General features: G+C 40.1%; 3 protein-coding genes across 3 annotated transcripts; 1 reads left to right on the forward strand and 2 right to left on the reverse strand.

The window, feature by feature from the left end:
• Positions 1–899: 899 nt before the first annotated feature.
• LOC117305371 (protein ILRUN-like) lies at positions 900–8574 on the reverse strand. The gene is made up of 6 exons (XM_033790241.1): positions 8279–8574; positions 6670–6830; positions 5610–5807; positions 5016–5093; positions 3753–3874; positions 900–2502 (listed from the first exon to the last, which is right to left on the reverse strand). Exons 1-6 carry the CDS (start codon positions 8431–8433, stop codon positions 2302–2304), a joined length of 915 nt encoding a protein of 304 aa, XP_033646132.1. The 5' UTR covers positions 8434–8574; the 3' UTR covers positions 900–2301.
• A 170-nt stretch (positions 8575–8744) lies between these two features.
• On the forward strand, positions 8745–10246 carry LOC117305484 (reticulon-4-interacting protein 1, mitochondrial-like). The gene has a single exon (XM_033790367.1). The coding sequence runs from the start codon at positions 8882–8884 to the stop codon at positions 10163–10165; it is 1284 nt and encodes a 427-aa protein (XP_033646258.1). The 5' UTR covers positions 8745–8881; the 3' UTR covers positions 10166–10246.
• Positions 10247–12718: 2472 nt separating this feature from the next.
• LOC117305206 (WD repeat domain phosphoinositide-interacting protein 4-like) lies at positions 12719–19969 on the reverse strand. Its single transcript, XM_033790023.1, has 10 exons — positions 19889–19969; positions 18498–18615; positions 17913–17987; positions 17397–17465; positions 16655–16778; positions 16048–16142; positions 15034–15236; positions 14277–14362; positions 13957–14058; positions 12719–13029 (listed from the first exon to the last, which is right to left on the reverse strand). Exons 2-10 carry the CDS (start codon positions 18541–18543, stop codon positions 12801–12803), a joined length of 1029 nt encoding a protein of 342 aa, XP_033645914.1. The 5' UTR covers positions 18544–18615; positions 19889–19969; the 3' UTR covers positions 12719–12800.
• Positions 19970–20176: the final 207 nt, after the last annotated feature.

Below are 20176 nucleotides of genomic sequence, written 5' to 3' on the forward strand. Positions count from 1 at the left end.
GAAATACACTGAGGCTCTATCAATTTCTGAAAAGATTAATCACTCAAAAATGATTAACAACCATTCATTTTTACTTCTATCCCCAGACCATTATTAACAAGTGTTAGAATCTTCTTAAATAATAATTTACAATAAAATATTTAGCCATTATTTATTACTATTTCTAAAAGACGAACAAGCACTTTGATATAAAAATCACATGCCCAAATTTAGTTTATTTCAAGATTACGTATTGTGTTATTTCAAAAGTATAATAAACAATTCACATGAAATTAATTTTCAAGGCAACTCAAGTCCTGTGTTTCGTTAATTGAGTTTCTAAGTCCCCAAGTTGATAACTATAATCAAACAACAAAATAGGCAGAACTCTATTTTCACAAAGACGATGAGGTAAAAAGGGAACACAATCAACTCCGCATTTGGCAAAAGGAAAAACAAATCATGAACAAAACTTTATAGCTATTGCTTTGGTTTCAGTAACTATTGTACAAAGCCTTTTGTCCAAAACACAACTTTTGATTGTTCCAACTAGTTGGGGTTACTGTCACACTTGGGTCTTGCAAAGTCAAAGTCGTTAGCATGGTCAAATTCTCCTAAGTTTAGATCCAAACATACTCTCTACTTAAGAGAAGCAGGCCTGGTACTTAACAGAGCCAACAAAGGCAATTGCCTCCATGCCCCCAGTGGTCATTGCCTTGGTGCCCTTAAAATGCTCCAGTAGAAACAGATACTTCATGGAGGCAACGATGACCATTGCCTCATTCCCTCTGGTCATTGCCTTGGTGTCCTTGAAATGCTCCAGTAGAAACTGATACTTCATGGAGGCAACGATGACCATTGCCTCCATGACCTCTGGTCATTGCCTTGGTGCCCTTGAAATGCCCCAGTAGAAATTTACAGTTTTATCATAGGGTGCCTACCAAGGAGAAAATGCCTTGGTGCCCTTTCCCTTTCGAAAAACGAAGCACACAGGCTTGGAGAAGTGATTCAAAACTGTCCAGAAAAGATCGCGGCTAGCAGCTGCAGGGATTATGTATATATCTGGAACATTCCTACACAATTCTGAATACTCAACTGATGTCGTAAACATTGTGTTCGATTGTAAATAAGTTCCGCTGTAAATTAAATAGATTTTTAGGGTTGAACAAAGAATTGACTAGAGTGGAATTCGAACCAATGACCTCCGGATTAACGTGCCGGCGCTCTACCAACTGAGCTATCTAGCCCTATGTTGGCGGTGTCCCTATTTTGTCACTATCTTTGTTAAATAAGTTACAGCAACAGATACCCATTAAAAATAAATTTTAAAATACAAATTTACATATAGTTCTAAAAATACTCTTTAAGATTCCTACAGAATTTTTGTTGAGGGCGGAAAAAGAGATATTTCCTAGTGAAAGAGATATTCTCTAAGAGTGGTGGATAGAATTTTTGAAGCTATAGATTCCCTTACTTGAGTTAAGATTCTAACAAACAACAAAATAATACAAATATTTGGACTTTCATTTTCTGGGAGCAGGCCGCATTATTTTGAGTTACTGCGTCCCTACTTATCTCATAACTTAATTTTTCACACAGAATCTCGGACATGATTTTGTTTGAAGAAGACTTGCCGATTTGTTTGCATTTTGAGAATTAGCTTCAAATAATAAATCCTACACATGCAAATTTAATACAAAAAACCACTATATGGTTTTCGTTTTAAAGAGCACTTTAAAAAAAGGCTCTGTAAATAATGGGTGTATTTGAGTAGCTTCAGTGTTAACCCTCCCACAGTCTGACCCTTTAATGTAAACCAAGTTTTAAAGGATCGAAGAACTATGCAAGCATGCAATGTGACATCAGGTGGTGAATGCATCTACACACAGTCAACCCTCCTACTCTCTGACGCTTCAAGTTTTTGAGCGCTTTTGTCATAAGGCCGAATGTTAAAACTGCACAGATATGCAGACATATTATGGGTGCATGATTCACTGGATTGAATTAAGTATCATCATTAACAGGTCTTTTAAAAGGTTTTTGATTGTACTGAAATTTGTCACAACATCATGGGAGTTGGCTTATTATTTCGAGACATTGTGCGACTTGTGACTCGACTTGACTTTAGCAAAAATTACTTGTAACTTGACTTGACTTGAGAACAAATTTGGTTACAGCACTGCGTCTTTGCCCCCAGTTCCTTGAAGAATTATGCAGTTGACAGTTGAAATTGGGCCAGAGGATCACCTTAAAGAAACTACTCAAACACACCATCCCATAAAATTACAACTGTCTAAAATTAAACTCTGTCTAAACATAATGCTATAATAAACCTGGCCGACCCAGCCCATTCGGTTGTTGCTGCTGTTGCGAACTTTCTTCTGATTGGCTATTTGTTGAGTGGTTACTAAGAGACATTTCCTGGTAGGCGGAGCTTAGTGGTAGCTGTTGTATATATTGCTGAGAGGGGTGTGGCTGGTGCGGTGATGTGGTGAATATTGCTTGAGGCTCTTGTGTGTTCACCTGAAAACAATCAACCATAAAATTTTGTTTTTAGGAAATAAATCCTAGAGAGAAAAATATTCAGTCTCCTGATGATGACTAGAGCAAGCTAGTCAAAACGATGAGACCAATTTAAGAACTGACTCCGCGGTAGTACAGTTAATCAGATCCTATAAGCTAAAGTAGTAGTCCCCGTTTATTTTCTATACCATCTGCCCGGGTAATAGTTTAAAAAAGCAGGACAGTTCTTTTCAGAACTGAGAAGTCTCCCAAACCCTGAACATCTACTCCGCGGTAGTAGAATAAAGCAAGACAGTTCTCTAGTAGATACACACATGGTGTTACCGCAGACCAAATATATATTGGGTGCGTTCGTTTAGCTTCCCTGGGTCGACCCTGGTCTGCCCCGGTACGTTCGAATAGCTTTGATGGGGCTCACCCGGGTCAGCCCCCAGTGCCCTGCTTGTGGAACGGGTCACTTGGGGGTGACCTGAGGTGCATGGCGTCACCACAAGAGGGCGAGTGTGATCATTCGATTAGCTTTTGTCAGGGGCTCACCCCAGTGAGCACCGCGGGGTCGACCCACGGAAGCTTATCGAACGCACCTAGTGATACCTCACCATGCAATGCCTGAAATCCTATACAGAGAAAAATATAACAAATATTTCTGGTAATGAAATCAAGGATGCCTCATAAGTGAATTTTGGGACTGTAGCTCGAAAGCCTGAGGATATCTGCAGGCATTAAACTTTACTCTTGAAGGCGCATGGCATTATCCGTCTGGTACGGGGCACTTCTCCGAGGAAAATGTCAACTTGTATTGGAACTTTGCAAAGGGCACCAATGCAAAAGCGAAGGGCACCAAGGTAATTGCTGTGTATGCTGTAGGGTTCGTATCAAGGTAAGAACCTGTAAACAAGGGTGCTTTCGATACAAACCAGCCGTCGATTTCACCAAACTCTTCCTAACTTAAGATTAATCTTAGGACTTAGGATGAGTCCCAACCCTGCACTGTAGCATGCAGACCTTAAGATTGATCCTAAGTTAGGACGAGTTACTTGTCATAACTCGAGATAGGATTAATCCTAGCGTTTTGTGAAATTGGCTGGAGGAACACTGGGGTTAAAGGGTCTATGTACTTTTTGTAGGACAAATAAACACAACGTCCACAGATTTACATCAAACTTACACAGGTTGAAGATAACGATAGTAGAAAGCTTTCCTGAAAAAATTTCTTGCTGAGGTGCTGTTACAGGGGAAAGAATACTCACCTGAAAAAGAGGAGGTCGTATGGGAAGGGCGGCATTTATTTCCTGATCATGTGGCCTGCCTGGTGACCCGGGATGCCCCCCGAAAGGCAGAGGTGTTGAGTTGATGGGAGTTGCTATTTGAGCTAAAAACAAAAACAATTAGAACTTCAATATTTATCAAATTAATAAGGTGATCCCTCTGCTGCTGCTTCCTAGGTTGTATCGTAAAACTTTGGTGTGATCCCTAGCTATACAGTTGTATGGCTTCTGACTGGTACCCCAAAACAAAGTTATTTGTGGCGTGTCATGGCCGAGCGGTTAAGTAGTGCTAGGCGAATAGTGAAAGTTTGTTATTCGGATACCGCTGGCCAACTATCCAGAATTAACCGGATATTTGAATAGTTTTTTCGCCGCTAGAGGGCGCAATTTAAAAAAAAAAATTGATATTAGTTTTAGACAGTGTCACTCGGTTCATTTAAAAAATGACCAGATCTAATTTAAAGATGGCGATTTGCTTTTTCTTTTGATCGTAATTGACTCTACGTGAAGGAAAACTTTTGTAATCTTTGAACAAAATACGTCGGAAATGTCATTGTTTTAACTCTTCACGGAGGTGAGCATAGTTAAATACTTAATTTATGCTGTTTTATGCTGTCTTAATAGAAGTTTCATAATGATTCAGACAAAACATTCATATCAGTTGTCGCCCGACGTCCGCGGATATTCGGATATTAAAGAATATCCGGTTACTTGGTTGTAATTACAGAACTATCCGGTTTATAAATATGTATTCGCGCCCTATGTGGATATCCGGTTAAGAAAAAAAAGGCATTCGCGGTTACGGATAGGAAAACCTATTCGCCATTAACCGGATATTCAAATAATTCGCCCAGGCCTACAGTTAAGAGCACCGGATTCAAGCTCTGGTGTTTGATCAGCAGAGTGTGGGTTTGAATCCCGGTCGTGAACACTTGCTAGGTAAAACTGGGGAGGTAGTGCTTTTGCTCTACCTGCCAGGCTTCGGATTGATAATACCCAAGTCTACATTGTACATCTGTATGAACTGTAAAAGGGTTAACCCTGTTTCAGCCCTAGGAGTAGGTGGCAATGGCCTCTGGAAAACGACAACGATCATGACGCACACAGAATGCATTCTATTGAATGAATTGCTCCACACATAATATGCCCACGCTCATTCAACCAATCAAGGGTGTGCATTGTTAACATTCTCGTTTTCAATCTCACTATCGAGGCCTGTGTGACCGTATGAGTTGACTGACTTACCAGTTGCTAGTGAAGACATCTGTTGAGTGAGACCCAGCATTCCATCTGCTCTTACGTCTAGAATCACCCATATTGTGTCTGTAAGGTCAAAGGTCAAAGGTCAAAAACTTTGCTTTTACTGCAGTCTCCTAGTGACACCTCATAGAACTTAACCCAGACAGATATTGAAAAATCAATCCACTCCTAGGAATGGGATGTTTACTGATAAACCATTTTTAAAACCGTTAACAAATGAACTCGAAAACCTGGGTGGAAAAAATCCATAGACACCAAAATAATCTAGTGACCACCATGGGCCAGTGGTTATTTCAACTTTGAGATTATTTTGCAAAGGGCACTTCCATTGGAAAATATTACAGTCAATGGGAAGTTTTGAAGGGGCACCAAGGCCAAGACCAGGGGCACTGAAGGCCATTGTTACACAAAAAATGGGACCAACGGCTTTACATCCCATCCGAAGGACGAAGCATCATGGTTTATAGTGTCTTACGACTGACAATCGAACCCACACTCTGCCCGAAACATCAGAGTTTGAATCCGGTGCTCTTTACCGGTAGGACAAGACACGCCATAAACTTGATCAGTTTCACCTACCCCCAAAGAAGAACCCTGTTGTTGTACACATCCTCCATTGTCCCTGGTAGAGACCACAGGTTGAGGGGCTCTGCATCCTAATGCTGATGTCTAATGTCTGTTGGGGTTCGACACTTTCTAGAAAGATACGGTCTAGGGGGCCAAGTTGATGGCCACTGGTGAAACGTAAACAAATACCTGGCGGCCAGGGGTCATCACCTGCATAAAAGAATGTTACATTTTACAGAAATAAGAAACTTTTTATGACAATTTTAGTGGAAAATATGTTTATATACTTTCTGCAAAGTGGCAAAGCCACCACATCAACGAACAGGGCTCAATTTCATGCTCTGCGGAAGAAGGGAATTCTAGGCTGCATCAAGCAGATTTTACTGATTAGCGGGGAATTTTGGCTGGTGCGTGTGCGAACTCCGCGTTACTAGGCATTCTACGCTTACACAACTAGCGCATAAATTTGGCGCTTGATCATCAGCACAGAGTGGTAAGCAGAGCCATGACATTAGGACCTGCTTCTGCTTTATCACTATATAGTCAGTATTTAAAATTTAACAGGGATGTTTTCCCAAGGCTGAACCAGCCAGCAAGATCGCTTGAATTTTGACTGGTCCGTTTTACTTTAAATTGGCATTTGGCCAGCAGACCACTGGTAAGAGGGACACAGCAATTTTGCTCTGATAAGGGGCATTTCTATGAGGAAAATGTAAATTCGTTTCAGAACTTTGTAAAGGGTACTACAGCAAAAGCACATGGCACAACAACAATTGCTATGTGTGCTGTGGGTTGTTTCAAATTGGGCCCTGTGTCATGTATGTTGTAGCTAGAACAATTTAAGTGGTTGGCTCTAAATCCAATTTAGTCCACCAAGTACGAGCGATTCAACAAAATGACTCATTTTTAGATAAGAGGCCATCATTGCTGAAGTGTAACCTGGAGGAAATCTGTGCTGTACAGTGCACAGTGTATTTTGAGAGTGCTGGGCAAAATTCTGGGCAGCTATCTCTGGGCAGGCTCCCCTCCCCCAGCACCGCCCAACGTGGCTACAACACTGCTGACGACATACCGTTGTTTTTGACACGCCATGTTTTGATAAACTCCGTGTTTGGAGGGATGGATTCTCCCTCGCCGATGGTGACATCATTAATTAACATCATCCTTGGAAGCTTTGTTTGAGGAGCTGAGTTTTCAATGTCGTAGTAAGAGCCGATTGCTGCCTGTAAATTCCTGCAGTCATAAAAAAACACAGAGGTGAATAACTAACTTTATGCAATACATTTGCTGTTAAATCCAGACTTTCTATATAACAGAATCTTTGTGAAAAATTGTAAAGTTTCAGAGTCTGTAGGTTTTGTATTAAACAACAAAAGTGAACGGGCCAAGCTATATTACTGCTGGATTTGTAGAACTTAATCTAAAAAATATTAGTAACTTAAAGCAGTCATTGAAAGAAATTATTGGTGCCAGATGAGGCAAAAATAAATGAAAATTGTAGTCTTTCTCGCGAAAAAAAGAAAAGAAACTAAATAAAAAGATGACGCTTGAAAAAAAGATGCGTGTGCAGATAATCCCTTTTTTTTTATGTGGCCTAGTATTTCTTGTACTGTCTGACCATTCAATTTGATACCCTGTGATTTTGAATGATGCTCTACATCAACAGCCTGCAATTGCCACAATACAAAACCGTACACAGCTGAATGGTTTCTTGCACATCTACTCACTGGAAATAAGCAACCAAGAGTTGGAACTTAAATTTAAAAGGGTCAATAATTGTTAATTTTTTGACACAGTTTCTGGTTCAAGTTCAAAGGTATCACAATCCATACTTGTCCAATTTTAAGAATAAACATTTAGTGGTGCACGCCACGCCCACTCCATCAGGAAATTCTAAAACTTTTATTTAGAACTCAGTCAGTTGGTTTTAAAGTCTAGGGATGAAGGATGTAGACTAACATTTTCATCACAGCTAAATAAGTGTCCTGATTGAAGGTAAAATCTGTTGCTTTCATGAAAAATGCATCCATTGAAATGAAAGAAGGATGCGAGTGGACAATTTGTTTCAACAACAAAACAAGTAAACACATTTTGACAGTTATTAATGTGTACAAAGATTAGGTCCAGCACACAAGAATTTTTTCAAACAAAACTCAAACTAAATTGACACTCATGACTGAAACTAGTTCATCTAAAAGGTTGAAATGAAGACAGTTTCAATCTTTAGTGTTACTGTTTAGCAAGAAGTATTTACATTTATTTTTGGAGATGAGTTGAAATCTACTTTGAGAAAGAATCAAGAATGTATTTTTAAGAACCACAAATTGATTGTTATTTCAATATTTTTTTTAGACTTGAACCCTTAATTGTATTAAATTAACTCAATCCATGAATTAGAATTTAACAACTTTCGTTAATGAATGAATGAAACCTTTTGAATTAATTAACACTAACCCAACACCCTTTTTTAGTTTTTGAAACAAACACAAACATTGATTGAGTTGGAACAATTTTAATTATAGTACTACTACCACAATTTTAACAACACTGTCTACGACCTATACAACGACTTACAAATACATTATATAACGGGGGTTTATGTGTGGTGCTGTTAATTAACCATAATAACGAAAAGCATAAACAAGAAGTAAATAAGTAAACAAACAAACAAAACAACAAACCAATTGTTCATGTCCAAGAAGAAAGCGCAGGCTGTCGGGTTCAGATTGTTACCGGCCAGTTTCTGAAATTCACCGACCAAAACATCCCGGTCCGTCGTACCTAAACTGCTGAATTTCGTCATGAATTCAGAGTCCAAATCCATATCCACGTCCATCTTAATATCCTTCAATTTTCTATTCACATTAAAGAAGACTTACAGCGACATTGTTAATGGAAAGTCTCTGTTTATTTTCGATGTAAATAGACACATTTACGGAAAATTAACATTGCAATGAAATGTAACTGCTACGCTGTTTGTGTGTACTGTGTGCATACGATGTGTGTGTTGCGTGTATTTATCGTTGGTACCCGATCACAAGACGTGTTATTTATGTACGACGTGTACGGTAACCAATGTAAATGAACACTTGACCCTGACGTCATTTAAAGGTAGAGATATTTAAATAAGGGTCAAACCAAGTTACATGTGCTAGGATAGGAAGTGCAGAACAACATGCTCAAAATAGCTCCTCACCAAAATAGCAAAAAGTCTGATTTAAAACTGCGAAGCTATCACTGTTAACTGTTTTAATGATTGTTGGTATACTTAGCACAGCATCACTATGCAGAAAACTGCTTGTACCATAAGAGTTTTGTGGAAAAGCCCCGTAATCCCAGCCATGTTGACTTTGTGCAGCAGAGCAACTAACTCACTGTCGAGAACTGCTTTTAACAATCTGAGACGACAAGCCTTGACAAACAATGCCTTTCGATCCATGTCAAGTTTGACAAACTCTGCGACGACAATGTTAGCATGGCAGATTGAAAGCTATGGTGGGAACGACAAGTTAAAACTCGTTGAGAAACCAATTCCGTCGATTACCAAGCCTGATCAAGTCCTGATAAAAGTGTATGCAAGTAGCGTTAACCCCCTAGATATAAAGCTGAGGAGCGGCTACGGAGCGAGACTTCTGAACAAGGCAAGGAGAGTCAGTCCAGGGGGAGAGTTTCCCCTGACCCTTGGACGCGACTGCTCGGGGGTCATCGTCGACATGGGAAAGGACGTCAAGAAATTTGAGATTGGTGACGAAATCTGGGCAACTATCAATCAGGTCAACCAGGGAGCGCATGCTGAGTACGTTGTCACAACAACAGGCGAGATGAGCCACAAACCCAAGATCTTGTCCCACATTGAGGCTGCATCGATCCCCTATGTTGCAATCACGTCGTGGAGCGCGACATACGCCATCTCGAGGTTCCGCCCGGAGAATGCGGTGGGGAAGATGGTTTTGGTGCACGGAGGATCCGGAGGTGTAGGATCCTTTGCTGTACAGCTCCTGGCAGCATGGGGCGCACGTGTCATCAGCACCTGCTCTACTGATTCCGTTGACTTTGTCTACAGCCTTGGTGCCCATCACGTCGTCGACTACAAAACCACCGATCCCGAAAAAGAACTCCGAAAACTTGGCCAGTTTGACCTGATAGTAGACACGGTTGGCGGTAGCGTGGAAGAATACTCGTTGAGACTCCTAAATGGAGCCAAAGGGGCTAACTATGTCACCTTGGTGACACCCTTCCTGGATATGATCGAGGAGAAGGGCCCTGTCCTAGGAAGCCTTGCTGCTAGCTTCTCGCTGATCAAGAAGGCTCTGTCGACGATCAAGACCGGGAGCAAGTACCGCTGGGCTTTTGCGACACCTAACACTAAGGCACTGGAAGATGTTGCAGCGTTGGTTCAGAACCAGAAGATTCGACCTGTTGTGAATCAGGTGTTTCCGTTCAACGAGGTTCCTGACGCTTATCAGAAAGTTGAGAAGGGTCCCGCAAGAGGGAAAGTTGTCATCGCTGTTGTGAACGAGGAAAAAACTGTGTCCCCAAAACGTGTGAATATCTTTGAAAATGCTTAAAAACAGACCTGGAATTACATGCAGGCCTTCGTCTCCGTTGCCCCTGGTCTTGGCCTTTGTGCCCCTTCAAAAGTTTCCTAATGAGATTTTCCAATGGAAGTGTCCTTTGCAAAATAAAAATGGCCTTGCCCTTTCAAAGATGAAATTCCAGGCCTGGCATAAGCCATTAAAACTTAGTTATGTTTCTCATAAACAAAGTGAAGGTCTTAGCTTTCTTTTCGTTAATAAGCCTTCTTAACTTAGAGAGGCTGTGTCATTTTGATCAAGGTACATTGTAGGCTGGCTGTACGTGGAATTTTGCACTCCAACCCAGTTTACAGCATCTAACAGAGCACACCCTCTGCTGCATGCTGCAACACCTTTTTTGCAAATACCCACTGCCCAAGAACCGTTGAGTGAGGTGCATGCTGGTCTAGCTAGTGATCAAACTTGGACGCTAGCTAGACCAGCATGCACTTCATTCCACCCCAAACTTGGAGTGCGTTGTGGCGACCCCAACCAAGCCAAGTCAACACTCAACAACTCGGTTCCATTTGGTCTGAACGGCCTTGTCACCGGGGTTTAACCGAACACGCGAAAATGCTCAACCGATGACCAAAGCTCAATCACGTTTCACACACTCTGGCGCATACCGGGTATTTGCGGTAAGGTCTATGGTGAGAATTTATCATTCTTTAGGCCTATACTGAGGCCTACCTTGATCATGACAACACAGCCCCTTTAAACCCTTTTGGCCATGAAATAAAAGTTCACAATTAATAAAAACTTTGTGGGAAATTCAAAATCCATTTGGAATTACCAATTCTTGATTTTGTAAAACACGTAAAAATGGTTGTCTGGGGAGATATTTTTTCAAAAGAAACATTGTTAGACTTTTAACTACATGTAAGTTGATCAAAATTGTTTATTGGTTATTACTCCTTGCAGATTTGCAGATCTTGGTTATCAAACTCACTTTGTTATAATATCAATTTAACTTTTCATTAGTTAATAAATTATAATTTTGTACAAATATATTTACATATTGTGCAAATTAATGCAGTTCTACTTTACATTTACGGCTCCCTCATAAGTAACATACTTTTCAAAAAAATAAGTAATTTTCCCATGAATTTGATTGCAAGACCTCATGATTAGATTTTGAGGTCTCAAAATCAAAGCATCTGAAAGCACACATAATCGTGTGACAAGGGTGTTTTTTTCTTTTGTTATTATCTTGCAACTTTGACAACCAATTGAGCTAAAATTTTCACAGGTTTTTTTATTTTATGCATATTTGTTGAGATACACGAAGTGAGAAGACTGGTCTTTGAAAATGTCTTGTAGTGTCCAGTGTCTTTAAGCCATTGAAAGACATACTGTTCATGTAGATTGAACTTTGTGTTTGGTACAGGCATGATCTTTTTGCAATAAATACAAGGGATACCAGTCACTGAAATTGTATACTATGGTACTTTGAGTTGGTAATACATTTCTGCTAAGCATGGTTTTTCTATGCTAAGCAAGGTTTTCCTATGCAAAGCAAGTTTTGTGCTTACAGGCTTTACAAAATTGCACAGTTTTGTAGTTTGATAATAAAAGAACAATTTTGAAATAGCCATAAGTCAATTTGAGTTAAGTGGGTTGCTGTTAAACATGTTAAATATTTTGTAGAAATATACAATCAAATCAATTATCATTAATTAAAGGGAAGGTATATTATGTACATTTGGTAATCACTCTTAAAGTAATTTGCAATAAAAACTTTTGGTTAGACAGTATTTAAAGCATTTTGAGAAATTTATTTTGATGGTTATAATGCTAAAATTTAACAGTTTTTATGCCCCAAAACATTTCTTAGATTGTGTAGTTCTAAGGATAATTCTTCCTGCATTGACCTTGGTTCTGGATTTTCAAAAACGAGACCATTTGAAATTTAAAGTGTGAATCTGGTCATTGAGTTTGCAAACAGACCTCAACAGTGGGAGGTATGTCCCCCTCCCCCCTCCTCCTTGAGTTGAGTCGACTAGGCTTGCAGAAATTCTTTCAGAATATCTCCAACCTCAAGACAAAAATACGGCGGGAAAATGAAAACACAGACTGTGTCTATTTCAGAATTAAGGCCAGGTCCAAAGCTAGGACTTCGTCTACAGCTAAATCAGTGCATCTGCCAGTGTTGAAGAAAAGGCAGAAGAGCGATCTACTTGTAGCTGTAGCTGTAGCCGAAGTCGCAGTTTCGGAAACAGCCTCAGTCTCGTTTTCATTTCATTGGGCAAGTGTTTATTAGACTTAAAGGCACTATTCACTATTGGTAATTCTCAAAATAATTATTAGCATAAAACCTTTCTTGTTAACGAGTAATGGGGAGAGGTTGATGGTATAAAACATTGTGAGAAACGGCTCCCTCTGAAGTGACATAGTTTTCAAGAAAGAAGTAATTTTCCACGATTTTGACCTCAGAATTAGATTTTGAGGTCTCAAAATCAAGCATCTGAAAGCACACAACTTCGTGTGACAAAGGTGTTTTTTCTTTCATAGTTATAATCTTGCCACTTTTCACAGGTTTGGTATTTTCTGCATATGTTGAGATACACCAAGTGAGAAGATTAGTCTTTGACAATTACCAATAGTGTCCAGTGTCTTTGAAGAAGTCCTCTTAAAACTCATCATCATCTCCAATTTCAAGGTACTCATCGTACGACTCCCGATTGCAGTTACCCTCCGGCGAGAAGACATATTTGTGGAACGTTCCGTCTACGCAGACGGCAATAACAGACGTCTGTGGTCCAAAGGCGCATGCACAAGCACACTCCGCTGGAACAGTGAAATTAGCTAAACCCCACTGGGATTCAACATACTGGCCAAGAAAACCCATCTTGGAGAACCTTTAAAGAAAAGCAAGAGTAATATTAAACTAGAAACAGTGTCAGTGAAATTAGCAAAAATCGTGGGATTTATGACACAGTGAAATTAGCTAAACCCCACTGGGATTCAACATACTGGCCAAGAAATCCCTGGCTTGGAGAACCTTTAAAGAAAAGCAAGAGTAATAACTAGAAACAGTGAAATTAGCAAAAATCTTTGGATTTAACAAACTGGCCAAGAAAACCTATATTGGAGAACAGAAAGAGTATGACACAGTGAAATTAGCTACACCCCACTGGGATTCAACATACTGGCCATCTTTGAGAAACTTTTAAAGAAAGGCATGAGTAATAACTAGATACAGTGAAATTAATAGCTAAACCCCACAGGGATTTGACATATTATTGGCCTAGGGGTCGATTTCACAAAGAACTTCTGCAAGATAGTAAAACTTTAGGCTAGTCCTATATCATATGTAAGTTAAGACTCAAGAGTATCTTGTCCAAACATGAGAAGAGAGTAGTCCTAGTTCTTTGTGAAACCCAACACAGGAGTCCCATCTTGGAGAACCTTTAAAGAAAAGCAAGAGTAATAACTAGAAATGTGTGTGTTTGGAAGTGTTTTTTTTATCCTTACCAAATCCTGTAAAATTCCTTTAAATATAGGGTGCATTCGATTAGCTTTCCCGGGTCGACCCCGGTCTGCCACTGGTATGTTTGAATAGCTTTGACGTCATTCCAGGGGCTCACCCGGGTCAGCCCCAAGTGCCCTGCTTGTGGAATGGGTCAATTGCGGCTGGCCCGAGGTGCATGACGTCACCACAAGAGGGAGAGTGATCATTCGATTAGCTCTTGTCAGGGGCTCACCAGAATGAGCAGTGCGGGTCAACACATTGAAGCAAATCAAACGCACCTAATGATTCTAGAAAGGAATAGAAGGATACGTACGTTGATCGTCGGTTTAATGAAGTTTCTTTCAAGGCAAATATGTGGACTGTTCCTTTGTCGCTCGAGGCACACAGGTACGCGGAGTCATTACTGAAGTTAATACTGTAGGAGCAGAAATAATACAAAAATAAAAAATAAGCCTGAATGAATCCAAGGGCCGTTCTTACACCAATAGCTTGGGCCCTGTCTCTGGCTTTGAGGTTGCTGTACTCTTTGAAAAACACTAGACTGCAAGACTTGTTTGGCTTTGAGGTTTTCTGGCACCTTGCTACAATTACTTGACTCTGTGGTCAAGTGGTCCAGTGAAATGATTATCTTACCAGTACAATGTTGCTGGATCGGCACCTCTCCTGAGCTCGATTAGCAACTTCCGGCTGAGAGTGTCAAACACACGAATCAGAGTTCCCTAGGAAAATACAGAGGTTCATTGGTGAGATTTATTACTATAAAAAGGTCTAAAACGGTGATTGAATTTTAGGAGTATGTCAAAACATAGTTGCAATGAAGCATTCCCGCCTTTTGTAGATTTCAAGGCCGAGCTTGGGGTGTGAGTTTGAATCCTGGTCATGACATTTCTGTCCTTGAGCAAGCCGGTTCACTATACCAGTATTTGCTTCTCTTCACCCAGGGGTATAAACTTGTACCTGCGAGAGTAGAGGTTGATAATGGTTTGAAAAAGCCTTTGGAGCGCCACGGCAGCCCAGGGCTATGTACTCCCTTGGGAGCTGAGAAAGATTCAATACAGGTATGCTACATGTATTCTGATACAACCTGAGAAGAGGCAGGCAAGGGATCACCTTTGTGGAAGGAACTACCCAGTCAGTTTTCCTTGTGGGATGTTATCTGGTTTTGAGAAAGAGGTAATTTCTCACCCAAATAATAAAATACTTCAGTCCTGAAGCTTTTATTATGCATCCGAAAGCACATAAATTTGTGTTTTTCTTTAATTATATTCTCTTGCAACTTCGATGAGTAACTGAGTCAAAAATTTTCACAGATATGTTATTTTATGCATAGGATACACCAAGTGAGAATACTGGTCTTTGACAATTACTGGTCCGGTGACTTTATAATTACCTTGATTGAGGCTGTAGCAACCAGTGTTCCTTCCTGGTTGACTGCAAGGCAAGCAATGTCTGTCTGATGTGCGTTGATGGTTACCGGTGAACTGGAAGTGGCTGGTTCCGTATTGGTTAGATCAGCGAGCTGTATGCTGCCTTGTTTGTGACCGGGAAAGATCAGGAGTTGATTGTCGTTGCCTGGACTTACCTCACAGAGGCCTAGAGGGGGAAAATATATATATATTTAAAGGCACATAGACACAATTGGTAATTTACTCAAAATAATTGTTAGCATCAGCATTAAAGGGAAGGTACACGTTTGCTAATTACTCAAAATATTATTACTTTAAAAACTGACTTGGTAACGAGCATTGGAGAGCTGTTGATATTTCTCACTAAAATAAAAAAAGAGTTCTAGCTAGAAGTCTGTTATTCTTATCTGAAATTACACAAATTCGTCCAACAAGGGTGTTTTTTCTTTCATCATTTTCTCACAACTTTGATGACCGATTAAGCCCAAATTTTCACAGGCTTGTTATTTTATGGTTATGATGGGATACACCAAGTGAGAAGACTGGTCTTTGACATTTACTAAACGTGTACCTTCCCTTTAAACTTACTTGGTATCAAGCAGCCCGGTACTGCATCCTCCAAACTCAGGCTAGGTTTGTGAACAAGTTGTTAATGGTCTGTCGTGGTGGGATAGTCGAGTCGTGGTGGTGTCATAATGATTCAGGTTTCCTCGATCAAAACCACTGCTCTCGCAAGATCACTGCTCTTGCGCGAAGCTGCTGGCTGCAGACTACTACTTCCCCATAGACTGCACAGTGCAAGAGCAATAGTCTCGCGGGGGCCAGCAGTCTCGCGAGAATATCACCAGTGTCGCAGAAATCATGGAGAGAGTCGGCACACTATCACTGTGACAGAAATTCAACGACTTGTCCACAAGTCTAAGGGATGAGCTTTTGGAAGAGTTGGGTGCTTGGTGTCTCATGATATTTTATAGGAATTAGAAATAAATGAAACTTACATCTTAGGTTCGGTCTGGTGTCAAACGTTAACAGCTTTTGAGGGTTCTGTGGGAAGCTATAGACAAATATTCTGGTTCTGAGGACAACGACAATTCTGCAAAAAACAAAATTAGAAACTCTAATACAAATATTCTAAAATAATGTTTTTCAAGCATTATAACAACACAGAAAACAGAAACCATATTATTATAGTTATTGTGTACACTTTAAATCATTGGTTTAACCCCAACACCAACGTGTGTAAGCACTGTATACTCTGGTCACTGTTCGTAAATTTTTTCCCGTGTGGGATTCAAACCCAGGACCATTGCCATCTAAATCTTACCGCTGAGTTCAGCACATACGATCACCATTCTGCAAGCACCACATGTTTGCCTTAGCTGTGTAAGCGAAGAATGCCCAATAACAAAGAGTTTGCAAACGTACAAGCCATATATCTCTGCTAAACGTGAAACACGCTTGGCATAAGCGCAGAATTCCCTGCTTTCGCAAGAGCCGATTCTTTGCTTATGGTAAGGAGAGCCACGAAATTGGGCCCTGATGTCTTACCAACCAGACCAACGACACTGCCTGGTAGCTAGAGCCAGTTCGAATTGAAACACTTACTTGTCCCTTCGTAGTCGGACTGCCAGTACGACCGACGGAAATGTTAACTCCAGAACAAATTTCTTCTTAGTGTCGTCCCAAATAAGGACAGTGTTTTCGGCAAACTTTGGCATGCTACCGCCACCTTCAAAGAAAACAATTAAGTACAATATGAAAATGAGAAATAAAATGACTCGTATTTCTGAGCTAAAAATTTAAGAATTAAAGAAGCAAGGAATGAACAATGAAAAAGGATACGAAGGGGAGGGGGTAGAGTGAAGGGGGATGGTTTACCCACAAGAGGTTTGAAACACAAAAGACAAAAGCAAAGGTGGGAGGGCGAGAAAAGGTTTTTAGTGAATGAGAGAGGCTAAAGGAACGTTACAGAATTGGTAAGAAAAAACAATCATGAAAATCACAGATTTACATAAAACTTACACAGTCTAATGATGATGATAGGAGAAAACATTCCTTGAAATATTTCTGTCTGAAATTTCATATTTGATGAGAAATAAATAATCTAATTTCGCGTTTGGAGCTTATCGCTCAGTGAGCGTTTAATTCATTTTGGTTTGGCATCGATGCAATGCAAAATTTGTAATCGTTTTTTTTCACTTTTCTCTCACGACCCAGCTGGCCAATTAGTCTCAAAATTCTACAGGTTTGAAGTGCTTACACTGCCAGCAACTTTTTTGCTAGCAAAACCAATTCGTTAATGTTCCTTTAAGTGGGGACCTAGAAGAAATAGAGGAATTATTTTTACCTACAATGGCGATGAGATTTGTTCTGTACAGCATCTCTACCTGAGACACGCTTCCAATTTCATCTTTATCTGAAAAAAAAAATTTTTTTAGGTGAATGAAGACAATAGGAGACTTTCTGTGACGATAGGTGGCAGCAGACTTACCGGTTAAATCCATTGTTCTCAGAATTATGCGCAGACTCAGAACTACGTAAACAATGGAAATTTACCCGGTAAGTCTGCTGCCACCTAACGTTGGAAAGTCTCCCATTTAACAGAAGTGGGATTTGAACCAGCAACCTCTGCATATATATGCCTGTGGTCTACCAACAGAGCTATCTAGCCATATAGCGGTGGGTTCTTTGTTTTGGTTAAAAGTCCATGAACAGGGAATCAAACGTTTCACTGGACCCCCAGTTAAAACAGCATCGGGCCAGTAAACTCTTGATTGGACAACTCCAGCTGTCATAGGTTTGTTCAAGCTGACTTTCAGTATGATAAATCTCTTCAAATTCTGTTGAGAGTGTTGGTACTTACCTAATCTGAATTTCTCAGCTAAAGGTTCGGTGTTATAAATCCGTAGTCCTCCCTCCATTCCACATGAAAAACAACCTATGAAAAACAAGAAGTTTTAAAAAGAAGTTGACCAGGATTGGCGATGTTTTTCAAAACAAACAAATGACACAAATGTCAGAAAGAAGGGCATTGTTGAATTTCCAGTATTAAGGCCCGGTCCCATTGCAGCGATAACGACGCAAAGAGAATGCATTCCATTGGTTGAATGAGCGTGTGCGTATTCTGCGTGGAGCAAGTGCACCAATGGAATGCGTTCTCTTTGCGTCGTTATCGTTCTCGTTATCGCTGCAGTGGGACCAGGCCTTTAACCAGTCCCTCTTGATCCATTTGATTGAAGTGATCTGTACGAAACCCTGGCTTAATATCACAACCGGTGACTTTAGAGTTCATCTCTGAGGAGATGAGAAAATGTCTAACTAGACTGCTTCACAGAATCAGGCTGCTTCCAAGTGTAACTAGCAGTAGTAGGATTCTGAATACTCCAAGGGTCAGTAAGATCATGCTCGCCTTAAAAAAAAAAGACTGAGAACTCTTTTCCTAGCTTACCATGATCTTGGTTGAAGTGAAGGCTCAGGATTCTATGAGTTGCCATTTTATGCTGACTGATATGACCATTGGGAGGTTACATTAGGACGAAACAAAAGTGATGATCCGACAAATTTTCCTGAAGATAGAAAACATATGAACTATTAATTTTATTAACATCAAATTCCGGTCCTACTACTTGCCGTCAACTCGCCGACTTGCCGTCAACTCGCCGTCAACTCATTTTCGTGCCGTCAACTCATTAAATTTACATGAAAAATTTATAAATGGGACACGGAAGTGTTAAGTCTGGGCTAAACTACATATTTCTCATGGTTTTCGGTAAAAATTCATTCACAAAAACGACTTTGTGTTGATAAAAAAAAGTACCAATCATTGACATCTTGGGCCAAGACTAATCAATGTGAAAAAGCAAGATGGCGGCCGACGGTTTTGCTGTTTCGAGATAATTTTTTTCACGAGAAAAAAACTCAATTTTTATTGCGAAATATGACCTAAAACTTTCGCGAATTCTCTTTGAGCTGATACTTTACAGTTCTATGTTTCTTTTGTGGATTTTAAATGTATATTGGAGGAGTTGACGGCGAGTTGACGGCGCAAGTGAGTTGACGGCGAGTTGACGGCAAGTAGTAGGACCCTCAAATTCTGATAGATAAAGATAGCCACACATAAATACAATAAATACTGTCACAATAGACCGATCCAGTAGGCTCCGCCCACGACGCATGTGCGAGCAAGAACATGTGGCAGTGTTGGGGCTCTCCAATGCTTTTCTGCACAACTCTGCCGTGCGCGCCAAGATATGTGTGCATGTTGGACCTTATTTGTCGGACCTTCGTCGCGTTGTGATTGGTCAATACGCAATGGGGCGGAGCTTAGTGGATCGGTCTATTGTCGGGCATTGAAGTTACATCTTGCCCTTGAAGGGACACTTCTATGAGGAAAATGTGATGCAAAGGGCACCACAGCACTTTCCTATAATATATAGTTCCAGGAGTAGGTGCCTACCCGTAACCCCCCCAAAGTTAATTTTCTCTCAACGACACAAAAAGTGGATTCCAAAAAGTGAAAATTATTGAACCATTGGCATTGTTTTATTATAAATAAAAGGATAACTTTCCGTATGGCGCCACCACTTTTTCACTCATTTTTACAAAAAGGGATATCTCATTGAGGTAAATTAGATACTATATATTATTTCATATCGAATGAAAAAGTGGTGGCGCCATACGGAAACTTTTCCGTTTTATTTTTAATTTAAAATCCCAAACCCAACCCCAAAATAACATGCCAATTCTTGTCCCCCAAAACACAAGTTTCAAGAAGACATTCATCCTCACTGACTGAACAGCTATCTAGATAATTATCTGTAATAAATTTACTTATTTTACCTTCAAACAACTTGCATACTTGATGTTTTTGTCAGCAGAAATAGCGCAGTTGAAAAGTGTCAATAAATAAACACATCGTGTGAGGTCAAAGGTTGCCTGTACTTTTTATTGTTTTGACGGGTCGTATCTGGGATCTTTGACTTTTTCCAAGAGGGGTTCTTAATTTTAGTTAAACTTTACCAGTCCTCTGTGGTAAATTTTATACGAGATATTGTATACTAATCAAGGCGCGCGTGTGTCTTTATGAAGAAAGACTTAATTAAGTTTACTTTTGAGTTGCACACGCTG

Source organism: Asterias rubens, chromosome 22, assembly GCF_902459465.1.
Source record: "Asterias rubens chromosome 22, eAstRub1.3, whole genome shotgun sequence".
NCBI classification, from domain to species: Eukaryota; Metazoa; Echinodermata; class Asteroidea; order Forcipulatida; family Asteriidae; genus Asterias; species Asterias rubens.